This window comes from Daphnia magna, linkage group LG5 (assembly GCF_020631705.1).
Source record: "Daphnia magna isolate NIES linkage group LG5, ASM2063170v1.1, whole genome shotgun sequence".
In the NCBI taxonomy this organism is placed as follows: Eukaryota; Metazoa; Arthropoda; class Branchiopoda; order Diplostraca; family Daphniidae; genus Daphnia; species Daphnia magna.
Window position 1 is genome coordinate 1,064,995 of NC_059186.1, and position 13,518 is coordinate 1,078,512.

Here is a 13,518-nt window from a genome sequence, read left to right on the forward strand (position 1 = left end):
CCCCCAGTGTGAAAAAATCATACAACATTTTCTGATTTTATGACAAAGTTCTAAAAATATAGCAGATGGGTAACCAATTGATAAAATGTTTCGCTTTGCTTAAATTACCATAATTTTGGTGTCCAGATCTGCTTGGGTCATCATGATCTGTTTTGCAAGTGGGGGATCTTTCAGATCGACTAAGTGTTCGTCAAGATTTTGAGTGCCTTTCCCACTGGTACCAACAGATGATTTTTTCCCAGCTGCAAATTCAACATTGAAGTCGTTCAATCTGGATTTGTGAAATGTCTAAAACCCCAAATTATAACATCATCTTTACAACCAGCAATATTATAAAGAAAAAAACAATGAAGACTTACAGTAATATTGTTGCGGAACGGGAACAAAGAATCAAACGCAACAGGATAATTACCAAAAACTTAGCTTTATTAGACGACACGATGAACACAATGATGAAAACCCAGTCTCATTACTAGACTGCTTGACTACAGAAACTACACTACCTTGACTCTCCTGATCTCCCCCCTTTTAAGAGGTAAATCGGACGTTGTAGAATTAGGCTACGCACCAAACGTTGGCTGTGCGTTCCTTAATTCTCAACACTCGGCCTTTCCTGACTCGAGTTTGTAACCACAAACCGAAATCAGATACATTGAACACAAAGGACATAAAGTTTTAACTGGTTCCCGGAACAAATCTAGCAGGTTGCATTGATCGTCTTCCACTTCGGGTGATGACGGCCGTCTCTTTCTCGCGTTTCTTCTTAGGATGGTCATAAAGACGGTCTTGTGGAGTACAGAAAGGTTTCAACTGGCTTACGTGAGCTGGAATTCGCCGCCAAACTCGTTTCTTTCTTGAGGCTGGGATTTCCTCTACTAGGTAAGTCAGGGGGCTGACTTTCTTAACAACTTGATATGGGCCGATGTATCGTGGTAGGAGTTTCTTCGTGAGTCTAGTTTTGCGAATGGTCCTCGCTACCAGAACTAAGTCTCCAGGTTGAAATAATTGCTGCTTCCGTCTGTTTTTGTCCGTTCTGTTTTTCAGTTTCGCCTGTTTTTCTTGTAATCTTGTGTGGATTTCTGTACGAAAATCGGCAACTCTCTTCAGGAAGTCTTGATGGCGTTCCATCTTTGATTCAGGCCAGGGAAATAGTCGTTCATGAGATAATTCCGCTGAACGGCCGTAGACAACTTCGAATGGTGTAGCCTCCGTGGCCTCTTGTTTGGCGGTATTGATGGCTATCACAGCATCTACTATCTTTTCGTCCCAATCGGTGTGTCTGGTGTTGACGAATGCTTTTAAGGCCATAACGAGGGTACCGTTCATTTTTTCGACTTGGCCGTTCGATTGAGGATACTGGGCTGAGGCGAAAGAGTGGCGAATATTCCAGTGGGCCAATTCTTCTTCCAAATAAGCAGAGGCTAAGGCGGACCCGCGGTCACTTATGATCCTGTCTGGATATCCATGGTGACAGATTACTTCCTGGTGGATGAAATCACGAATAAAGATGGCCGACGTGTCAGGTACTGGTTTAGCTATAACCCATTTACTGAAGTAGTCGACGGCCACTAGGATGTATCTGTTTCCTCTGGTGGTTAACTTGAAAGGGCCAACGTGATCAATTCCCATTAATGAGAATGGTTTCTTTGGTATAGGAATTGGTTGTAGTTCACCTATAATTCCTCCTGGTGGACGTTTGTGCATTTGGCAAAAGTAACATGATGACACATATGTTCGAACGTCGACTGACATGTTCGGCCACCAAAATCTTTCCGTGATCCTGGCTAACGTTTTGTGAACTCCCAGGTGTCCACTTGTGGCTGAGGCGTGACATGATTGAATGATTTCTCTGCGAAGAATTAATGGGGCGACAAGCTGATGCTTTTTACCGTTTTCTTTTGTGTTTTTTCGATACAATACTCCATTGCAAAGGCAAAATGAATGGTCAGTTGGAATTTTTGGGTCGGTTGGCAGTAGTCCTTGTAGGCGAATGACCTTCTCCTTGATCGAGGGATCACCCTGCTGCCAAAATGCTACTTCTTGTGATGAGTAACCGTCCATACGTAGACTGCAGATGCTTGGTTGCTCTGTTTTGAGGTTCAGGAGGGGACAGGGCGTCGGCGACTCGGTTATCGATCCCTTTCAGATGCTCGATAGAGAAATCGAATTCTTGCATATCAATAATCCAACGAGCAAACTTCCCTTTGATTTCTTTCTTTTGGCATAGCCAGCGTACGACATTGTTGTCAGTTTTTACCCTAAATGTTCTGCCGTATAGATAGGGGCGAAGTTTTGTCAGGGCCCAAACCAAAGCTAGGCACTCTAGCTCGTTCGAATGGTAGTTTGCTTCAGCAGGAGATAAACGTCGGCTGAGGTATGCAATCGGGTGGAACTCAGTCGTCACCTTTTGCATTAGAACGGCTCCGAGACCGTAACCACTGGCATCGGTGTGTAATTCCAACTCTCCTTCCGCCTCGTGATGGGCTAGTAATGGGGCCGATACTAGAACAGACTTCAACTGCTGAAAGGCCGTTTCCTCTTCGTTTCCCCAGGTCCATTGAGCCTTCTTCTTGAGACGCCGATAAAGTGGTGTGGCGATCGATGCGAAGTGTTCTACGAATCGACGGTAATATGAAACGATACCGAGGAAACTGCGGAGCGTAGTCAAACGTAGATGAGGTGGGTAGGTGGCCGGAGATGGGAATTCTAAAATAGCAGCCAGTTTACTTGGATCTGGACGAATACCTTCTGACGTCACTTGATGTCCTAAACAGGCTATTTCTTTAACTGCAAACGTACATTTTTCGGGATTCAGTGACAATCCTGCTTGATCAAGAGCCGTTAGGACAGCTTCCAGCCGTTCATAGTGTTCTTCGAAGGTGCTTCCGTATATCACTAAGTCGTCCAAGTAGACTAGACACATAGTCCACTTCAATCCTGAAAGGACTTGGTCCATCATTCGTTGGAATGTGGCGGGCGCGTTGCAGAGGCCAAATGGGAGCCGTTTACATTCGTACAAGCCATCAGGCGTAATAAACGCGGTTTTTCTTCGGCTGTCGGAACTCATTGGAACTTGCCAATATCCACTTTTTAGATCCAGACTTGAGAAGACTTTTGCTCCGCCAAGACGATCCAGAAAGTCATCAATGCGAGGTAGTGGATAGACGTCGCGTACAGTAACTGCATTCAATCGCCTATAGTCAATACAGAACCGGATTTTACCGTTCTTCTTGGGAATCATCACAACCGGAGACGCCCACGGGCTGGAAGATGGAGTGATGACATCGTTGTTCAACATTTCTGTTACTTGAGTTTGAATGAAGTCTCTTTCTACCCGAGAGACTCGGTATGGCGCGGATCGGATGGGACGCGAATCGCCGGTGTCAATGTGGTGTTCAAAGTGTGGAGTGCTACGTAGGGGCCCCGATGTCTCGTGATGAAAGAGATGCTCGTAAGTGTTGAGTAATTGTTCCATACAGGCCTGGTATTCTTCCGGCATCTTACCAACGAGCCTGGTGACGAACTCAGATGACCCTTGCTTACTTTCTTTTTGTTGAGTGAGACTGCAAAAGAACTCTTCTGTTGATTCAAGTATCTGCAGTTCGGGTGCGATTTCAGCTTCCACGAGCTCTTCTCCTGCATAGAACCGGATGTTTCTTGATGTCAAATTAAGAATAGGAACAAAAAGACCATCTTCCTGTTCAGTGATCAGGCTGCTTGGGATTATCCACTCTCTTCCTGGTCGGGCTGAGTACGTGCGATTGATGATAAACTGGTGCTCTTCTTTTCCGATTGTCTTCCTCTCTGGTGACGTCATGTCCATCTGGATAAATGCGAGAGTTTTGGCGGGCACAACGGTCACTTTCCGCACTGTTAAGTGGTTTGACAAAGATTTGTCTTCTTCGGGCATCATACAAGCTGCCAGCCAATCGTTTGTCTCTGATTTCGGGGCATTTTTCTGGAGGTCTGACAATTTCAGGCCACCTCTTTTGGCTTCCATGACTCCAGCTTCCGATAAGGAGACAACCACTCCGACTCGAGCTATCCAGTTTGTCCCCAAGATGATCGGATGAGACGGGTCTTCGAACACGAGAAATTTTACTTCTTCACTTATTTCTTCCCAACAGAGGTTTAAAACAATTTCACCAGCAGGTGCTTTGGACGCCGTTCCGTCTGCCAATATAAGGGGAGGTGTTTGCGTTTCTTCGATTTTGAGATGACAGACCAACGATCGAAAGATGACATTAACAGTGGCGCCTGGATCGACTAATGCGCTAACCTTTTCTTCAATCTTGTCCACATCTACTTCTATTACCGCCGGTCGAATTGAGCAATTGGGGGCTTCTACTGTTCCGATGGCCGGGTCTGCCCCATCGACCCGGCTTGCCCGTTTCCCGGATGCGGGCTCGATGGACGACTGTTTGGTTGAGATGGTGGACGGACTGGCTGGTTTATTTGGTCTTGATAGCTGTAGGGCTGATTCCGAACAGGACAATCGCGTTTCATGTGTCCATACTGGTGACATTGGTAACATTGCCTGTCATCCAAAGTTCCGGGTGGTCGCCGCTGATCTTGCCAATTGACTTGACGCACAGGTGGTGGCTGGTGATACGGTGGTGCTTGTCGTTGAAAAGCCATTCTTTTCTGTAGATCTGATACTTGTGCAGCGAGGGTTGCATTCTGAGCGACAAGAGATTCGATCGTCTTGCTGTGTTTGTCGGGAATCTCTGGCGTGTGAATGATGGCTGCTTCCAGACGGGAATACGCTTCGATGAAGGTCTGGACATTCGCTAGCTGACTGTGCACTAACACCGGCGCGAACTGGTGATGACGGATTCCGTGGATTAAATAAGGGACGAACCCCGCTTCGCTCATTTGATGCGGGCAGTATTGGCGTAAAGTAGCCTTGCTAAGAGCGTACTGTGCAGCAGATTCTCCCACCATTTGTTGCCTCGCCTTCACCATCGTTTCCCATTCGATGAACGTGTAACGTTTGCGGAATGTGTCCCGGAAAGCTGCTGACCATCCGGCCCAATCATCTACGGTTCCGGCCGGAGGTTGCCACTGCCAGCTAGCTGCAACGCCACGCAGAGCCGCGTTAACCATTCGCCTTTTCCGGTCCTCATTCCATCCTCCAGCAGTTGACTCTCGCTGGACCGTCTCTAGCCAAACGTATACATCTTCTTCTATGGTTCCGCTGAACGTTGGAAGCGGGTGACTGGCTACAGTATTTTGGTTTTGTTGAATGGCTTGCAGAGCGATCTGAAGCGCTTGTCCTTGCTGGACTTGGATTTGTTGTTGCTGCTGTTGAGCTTGCTGCTGTTGTTGTTGAGCTTGCTGTTGTTGTTGTACCAAGACTGTGAGGGCAGCGAGAGCTTGTTGAACGGCCTCCATCGTTTCTTGATGTAGAGCAGCTCGGGTTGTAATGGATGCTTCCACTGGACGATAGTTAGCCCCTCCGCAATAATTACAGATGGACGGTTGGCCTTCCACGCAAAGGTCGCAATGCTGTCGTCGACGGGGCATACGTTGCAGACTCACCGCAACAGAAAAAAGGTAACGGTCTACTTCTCGGAATTAAAAGGGGGTGGGGGCTCAAGGACGTGCGAATTCGAGGAAAGCGTCAGGACGCTACTTGCTCTTCTTTACTGGACTCAAAAACTTAAACAGACTAATCAATTGTACGAGAGAAAAATGGACATGAAATGTGAACTGACAAAATCAATTACTACACGAAGCTTCTACAAGAAAAGGCAAATAAAAGTAAAGGAGAATAAAGAAACCAAATCTCAGCCCAGGGTTCAATAGGATAGTTGATAAATCAACTTTTCAGAGATCCTATCCCACTCCTGACACCAAAAATGTTGCGGAACGGGAACAAAGAATCAAACGCAACAGGATAATTACCAAAAACTTAGCTTTATTAGACGACACGATGAACACAATGATGAAAACCCAGTCTCATTACTAGACTGCTTGACTACAGAAACTACACTACCTTGAATCTCCTGATCTCCCCCCTTTTAAGAGGTAAATCGGACGTTGTAGAATTAGGCTACGCACCAAACGTTGGCTGTGCGTTCCTTAATTCTCAACAATATGTCTTCGAGCATTGCTCAGGGAAGAATGAGATACTGTGGTGTGCGATCTGGCTTTTGGACATCATAGCAAGCATTGGTACACAGTGCTTTTCTCATTTGAGCTGATTTTCTTAAAGAATGTTGGTGGTACAAAAACAACGTTTCCATCATTTTTAGATGGAGTTTGATGTCGTTTCCTATTTCTATGCCTAGGTGATTCACTTGTTTCAGTTTCAATCTCACTGCTTTTTCTGAAAGAACAAAACCAAAAACTCAGCACTCTTTTATTGAATTGAAATTTTAAATTAATACTTACAGGTGGACTCCAGCATCGTTCGTTTCACTTTCAGCAGTAGGGGAGACCGGGGCTGCTTTAACTTTGGGGTTGAATGGATTTTGCATGTTTTGCAAAAACCAGTTGTTAAAAAAATTTTTTTTTTGTACAGCCTTGTTTCAAATGCCAAATAACTTGAGGGGATGAATTTTCGTAAGTTAAAACGCTTTTATTGTTAAGTTAGAACTAAATTTTAAAACAGGTATCTAAAATTGTTAAAATTTTTTTTATTATTTTTAAGATAGTTTTTCTGTGTAATTAAGAGAAAAAATTAAAAATAGTAACACTTGTAGAAAATGTTATTCTACATTTTTCTATACTAATTGTAATTATACTGAGTGTCCTATTCTTATAGAAATTTGTAATTTTTTGTCAAAGAAATTTTGGGGTTAATTGGACCAGACACTTGTGGAGTTGATTGGCAGCGTTTTCTGTGTTGAATGGGAGGAGTTGTGGGCGGAGCTAAGTTGACGTTTTGTTTGTGGAAAGCAGAGCAGACATTCAGTGTGGCAAAATTTTCCAAATATTTATAATTCATAAATAATAATACTGTGTTACTATTTGTCTTAAATTTATGTATAATAATCTTTTTCATTTCTTGGTGAATGTCTACTTAAAAAGAAAAGGCATGAAAGAATGATTTCAGGTGAACATAGTGTATTACTTGGTTGACTAATCTTGATTAGTTCTCTCGAGATCATACTTAGATGAAAAAACAACTGAAGCTGAATAAATACAATAAGACGGTTATGAAAACAAGTTCCTTTTGGCTGCACGTTCGTATCTGGTTCTGTTTACTACAGAAAGGGCAGAAGAATTTTAATCGACAAGTCATCATCACATTTATCTCCCTTCTCACAATTTTTCTTTCGTGTAACTTTAACACAATCATTTTCTTTGTTTTCATCATCTATGCATATATCTTGGTTGCCCTTACTTTTCACTTTCCTTGGTTTATTTGTCGTAGGTATTGCAAGTCCCTTTTTCTTAGCTTGAATGCGATTATGGTGATCTTCTATAATTTGTTTCTCTGGAGTTGATGTTAGAATTCTAGTTGAACCTACATTACACGCTTTCTTTTTCCTCATCCCAGTTTGTTTTACCATTGGAAATGGTTGAATTTGTTCTGGAGTTATATGGTCTAGGCTTGAGTTATCACTTGTCACTGATGAATTGTCTGTAGCAACAGAGTCGGGTAGTTCAGCAGAAGGAACTAATGTAAAAATTGTTGACAAGAAAGACACTATTTGAAATAGTTTGTAAATGAATATTACCTGCCAAGTCTGTTACCAATGAAGGTGCAAATCTTGATTGATCAATTGCATACCGGTTGAATGGATAAATTCCGGTAGATTTGAAACCGGCTATAATGTTTGATGGAGAAATTTTTTGCTGGAAAGCGGGACGAGTCAATTCTGCAACTTCCTTGATGCTGATTCGTTGGCCAGGATGACGTTTTAACCAAGAGTGGTGAAAGGCAGAAAGTGACTTTTTGAACGGCCCAAAGACGGTGACATCTAAGGGTTGCAACGCATGGGAGCAATGCGGAGGGAATGTCAATAATACAATCCCGCTTTCCTTCGCAAAGTTTATCACGTGATAATCCGTATGGCTGTTATGGTTGTCCAGAATTAGAAGCACTGGATCGTGTTTAGTGCATTGGCTGTATTTCTTGAAGTGAATGATAGATTTCAGGAAATTTTCCCCCGTCATCCATCCAGACTCGTGCAATAATCCAATACATCCAGGTGGCCCGTTTTTGTAAAGATCTTCATTTTCACGTTTTCTGGGAAACACATAAACTGGTGGAATTGCCACTCCAGATGCGCTCACGAATGCCAACATGGTGACGTTTATTCCTCTCTCAGCGGATACTGTTTGCTGGACCTAAAACAAACAATGAAATCTATAATTTCACCATTGGCATAAACCATAACAGTTTTACTAGACCTGTTTGGTTCCTTTTTCAGCGAGAACTTTAGGTGGGGGTAGAACGGTAGGGACCCCTGTTTCATCACAATTCCAGATTTTGTCTGCCGTGAATTGGTATTTTGCGTACACTTCTTCTAATTTGTCGTAGTAACTATTAACAACCACTGCGTTGAACCCAGCAGCCCTGGCCTGACTTGTGGCTTCTGGTTTTCTCTGGGAAATATAAGAAGAATTTCTTTTCAGAAAACCCAGGATCCAATATTCACTGGCACATTCAAAAGTTGTCCAGTTAAGGGGATGCTGTATGTTATTGGCCTTTGCATATGAAAAAGCAAGTTGACGCACTTGTCTAGTAGTTTGGCCGTGATTCAACTTAGCACACTTGTTCAAATAAATTGTAAGTTCTTTTTCTTGTTTGTTGTTAAAAATTTGACGATTGTGGGTCAATCTTTTTAGATTGTTTGGCAACTCATTAGCATTTTTGTTTTTCTTCAAGTATCGTTTAAGTGTAGTTAAACTGAGATTGTATCTCAATGCACTTTGTGTTACTGTTAGCTTCTGTAGTTTGACTTCAATAATTGCACACTTCAGTTGTTCTTCTGTGGGAGGGGCTTTGCTCCTTTTTCTAATATACGTTCTAACCATCTATATGCAACAATAATTGTCTTAAGGTTAAGGTCGAACATAATTAGTAAATAATAATTATTAAGTACCTTAGTTTACTCTGCACGACTTTCATCAGACACTATAGTCTTGTCTTCTGCACTATTTATTTTGCAAATGAAATGCTCGGCAGTTTCAGAATTAAACCATCTGCCGTTTTCTTCGAACCAAAAAGATACACCACCTAAATTATAAATTATTGCATATCATTTCAAAATTGGTTGATTAGATTGAAGCATACGACATAAATGGTATGTTTTTAAAAAATATTCTGACAGTCAGTCTGTAAAAATAAAACGGAATATGAAATTATACCGTTCTCTTGAAGTGTTACAAAATGTATCCCAAAATCTATTAATTCATTGGTGAATGGTGAAAAAATTTGGTCACCAAGTTGAACGATGCTGGACATGTTACGGAATGCAGACTACTCCAAGCTTTGTTTTAAAATGGGAGGTTCTTAGAAATAGATCAATTCTTTTTTTATGATCGATCATTAATAAAAACCTCCTACATCAACGATTCAACCCCATTCCAATAATTTAAGAAAACATCAGATTTAGGTAACTTAAAACACATAAAGTGAAATTTTTATTTAGAATTTAGTAATACAATACAAAAAAGGATTTTTGTAAATAGTATATTCAAAAATTAACAACTTATTTTATTACAAATAAACAAGGGTCCGTTCAACCCCACTATTTTCGGGTTTTCCAAAAATGGGGGTATGGACTATTATTTTTTATCTCCACCAATTTTAAACATACAATACAAAAAAAAAATTAGGAATTAAATAACATAGTTGTCTATCGCTGAAAGTATAATATCTAAAAATATCGTTATTACAAGTAAAGATATAACGATTTAAAAAAAAAGGACTAATCAGCCCCGGACTTCAATTACTTCAGCCATTATTTATTCAGAAATCAAATTGACTTACAAAGCCATTCCCAAATCAAGCAGACTAAGCAAGCAGTCTGACTAGAATTCTCGAAAAATATTTTCACTCTAGTGACAAATTTAAAGAAGTTATATTTTTGGTTCACAGATGGCGCTGCAATCAGTGATCAAAATTGATCACACCCTTTCGATCTCGATCTCGATCTGGGTCGTGGATCAATCGCTCGCTCACGATCAGCAAAAGTGATCGAACGATCAAATCGATCTCGATCAGAAATCGATCACCACAAGTCTGAAACTAGTGTTGGCGACTATCTAATTTTTTTAACGATATATCGATATTTTTAGATAAATGTTAGATAGTCGATATTTTTAGATATATCGTTGTATCGATACTTTCCAAGTAGTTTTTCCGATACTCAATAGATGGCGTATTGTCAAAAACAAAACATTAAGAATAGATTCATACCCATCGCTGGAGTTGAACTCTGAACCATTATCATGCAATTGCTGTCTTCATCCACAGAGCCATTGAGAAGACAAACAAATGTGCCATGCAAAGAAAAATCATTTTGTTACCGAATATCGATATAAATTGCACAATACAAATCTGAACTGATCATCGTCTGCTTTTCTTAAGACTAAACAGTATGTTACAAAGCTAGTTTTATCTATATTTTTATCGAATTTTACATCAATTTTTTTGTAATTTTCATGCTAAACGAAAAAATTAAGACGATTTCTAATTGCAAAATAGTCGCAAAGAACACGCAAGGAACACGAAAAATAAATGTTAATACCCTATACGAAATAAAAGATGTGGATCGAGTGAGATTTGAACTTCGATACTCTGAATCCCAAATACTGTATGATACCACAGAGCTATAGTTGCCTGCAATATTATTCAGTTTATGCTATAGTCAAAGTAAACTATATGAACGACAATCGATATAATTTTACAAATAGAAAATCAACTAGAAAAAAGTAAAAGTCAAACCTTCAAATTATCAACGATTACCACTGTAAAATCACCATTTTCCCAGACTAATGTGCAATTAAAAAGTTATGTTATTTATTGAGATCGAACACAGATCCTTGTTGTCATGAGCGGTGTCTTATACCACTATGCCAATCAAGTTGGTAACTGATGAGTAAGTTAAAAAATATTGACTGTTGTTGGTTAGTATCGATACAAAATGCAGACGAAAATCTAAAATTATCGTCGTCTGTAACACTATATTTGGCTGGATAGTAAATTTGTTTACTATTGATATCAGGGTTGCCACAGCAATGACTAATTCTTTTAAAATTAAATTAATTACTAATTCAAATTACAATAAGAAACATTAGAATTCAAAAAATATAAATCTGTTATGCAATTGATTTAGAAAATCCCGTACAAAATCTTTTAAGCAAGCTTTTCCCAACAATAAAATCGCTGAATAACATTCTTCGTTCAGGTTTAAACCCAATACCTCTACATCGGTAGCCTTGTATTATAGAGGCAATTCACATCGCGGTTTCGCGTGTCAATTGTTTCGATGTCCGCCATTTTCTCTGGTTGTTTATGTCATGTTTTGCCTTGTTTGTATTGGCTGAAAGTGTTATTTCCCAATACAAAGTGGATTTTATGAATCAGTGTTTAATTTTTTTTAATTTTTTTTGTGTCAGTTAATTGCTACGTATCTTGGTTAGTATGTGTAGCAATTTCTGTTTCCAGATCACATTTCTTGTAGTTTTTAAAAAATCTTTTCTGTAGGGCTGTCATGGGTTTTCAATATTGTTGTGCCCCGGGTTGCAAAAACAAATAACATTAGAGTTTGTAATGCACATTTTGTTCTAGGTAAGTCTCAACAAATTTATTAATAGTGAATGTGTCTATCTAATTCTTCTATTTGAAATCACACAGGAAAACCTTTTTAGTACACTGGAGAAACACACCCAGACTGGGCCCCATCCCTGAATCTTGACAAAGTGTATGTTAACGCTAAGTCAGCCATGGATAGAGAGTCAAGAAGAGTAATTTTAAATGTTCAAGAGGTAATACAAATTATGAAGTATAATTTATTTATACGTTATGACATCAAAAAGTTAGGTTACAAATAAACAAATGAAGAGTAATAACCTTCGCTTTCATCAACAAATTTTTGTTTAAAAGACTGATTGCACAAAATGATCCAATTCCCCCATCGATAAATCTCTTGTAGGTCTCAAGGCCCTTGTAAGCCTTTAAATCTTCATGCGTGTATGGAGACTTGGAACATAGCAGGTAATTTACCAAATCAAGATTGGTTACCAGTGGCATTTTTCCTGCGATGCTAAGTCCATTGCACCAATACTCTTCGTGAATTGTATAGGGGCAATCACAACCTACTATTAATAGTTTTGCTGCATACTTACGTTTATCTTCTGACAGCCCTACAGAAAAGATTTTTTTAAAAATACAAGAAATGTGATCTGGAAACAGAAATTGTTATACATACTAACTAAGATACGTAGCAATTAACTGACAAAAAAAAATTGAAAAAAATGAAACACTGATTCACAAAATCCACTTTGTATTGGGAAATAACACTTTCAGCCAATACAGACAACGCAAAACATGACATAAACAACCAGAGAAAATGGCGGACATCGAAACAATTGACACGCGAAACCGCGATGTGAATTGCCTCTATACTACTGTGCCAATACTCTGTAAAATTTTACAGCACAATAATGAGTTTGTTGCTGTTGGGTAGTATCGATACAAATTGCAGACGAAAATCTAAAATTATCGTCGTCTGTAACACTATATTTGGCTGGATAGCAAATTTGTTTAATATTGATAGATATCAGGGTTGCCATCGCAATTAATAATTCTTTTAAAATTAAATTAATTACTAATTCAAAGTACAATAAGAAACATTAGAATTTAAAAAAAATAGGTCTGTTATGCAACCGATTTATAAAATCCATCAAAAATAATTTAGGCAAGCTTTTCCCTACAATAAAACCGCTGAAAAATTTTCTTCGACTAGGTTTGAACCCACTACCTTATTATCACTAGACTGGTATTATACCACTGCGCCAGTAGTCTATACAGAACTTTCAGCATAAAAAATATTAATTGCTGTTGTGTAGTATCGATACAAATTGTAAACAAAAATCTAATCTTTCCGTCGTCTACTAGCTTTCAAATGCGTTAAAATGAGAAAAATCATTATCAGCGTTAAAAGAGCCAATCATCAAGAAAAAATATACAGTCACTTCTGGATTTGAACTCCGAACTTTATGGTCACAGCCTAAGTCGTTAACCTTAGCGCTACTACAAACTATATTTTTACGATGTCTCGCCGCCATAAAAATCTTGTTGACGACTATCGATGCAAATGAGAAAAAACTGCTATTTTTTTGTTTTACTGTTTGAGGCTTGTTAGTAGTACCGTGGTTACCACAACTCACAGTCCCTTTTGCATATAATTTTTAAATATTATGTTAACCGTGTTTTTTATATTGATACAATCATGTACGCAGTATATTTTTTGGCCAGTAGATGGGGATAATTAGATACTTTATCGATAATCGTATCGTTATCTAAAAGTGGGCGTAGATAATTTGTATCTAACC

General features: G+C 39.5%; 2 protein-coding genes and 1 long non-coding RNA gene across 3 annotated transcripts; 1 reads left to right on the forward strand and 2 right to left on the reverse strand.

Moving 5' to 3' along the window:
* Nucleotides 1-2,990: 2,990 nt before the first annotated feature.
* LOC116935198 lies at nt 2,991-5,529 on the reverse strand. The gene is given in 4 exon segments (XM_045173692.1): nt 2,991-3,410; nt 3,505-4,468; nt 4,613-4,779; nt 4,782-5,529. Coding segments are annotated over 4 exon segments (1,956 nt in total). The 5' UTR covers nt 5,527-5,529; the 3' UTR covers nt 2,991-3,330.
* A 1,510-nt stretch (nt 5,530-7,039) lies between these two features.
* Nucleotides 7,040-9,200, reverse strand: LOC116922327. Its single transcript, XM_045173530.1, has 4 exons — nt 9,060-9,200; nt 8,365-8,991; nt 7,689-8,301; nt 7,040-7,627 (listed from the first exon to the last, which is right to left on the reverse strand). The coding sequence occupies exons 2-4, from the start codon at nt 8,989-8,991 to the stop codon at nt 7,212-7,214; spliced, it is 1,656 nt and encodes a 551-aa protein (XP_045029465.1). The 5' UTR covers nt 9,060-9,200; the 3' UTR covers nt 7,040-7,211.
* Nucleotides 9,201-11,884: 2,684 nt separating this feature from the next.
* On the forward strand, nt 11,885-12,373 carry LOC123472171. Its single transcript, XR_006646447.1, has 2 exons — nt 11,885-11,949; nt 12,117-12,373. It is a non-coding gene; the product is annotated as an uncharacterized LOC123472171 (long non-coding RNA).
* Nucleotides 12,374-13,518: the final 1,145 nt, after the last annotated feature.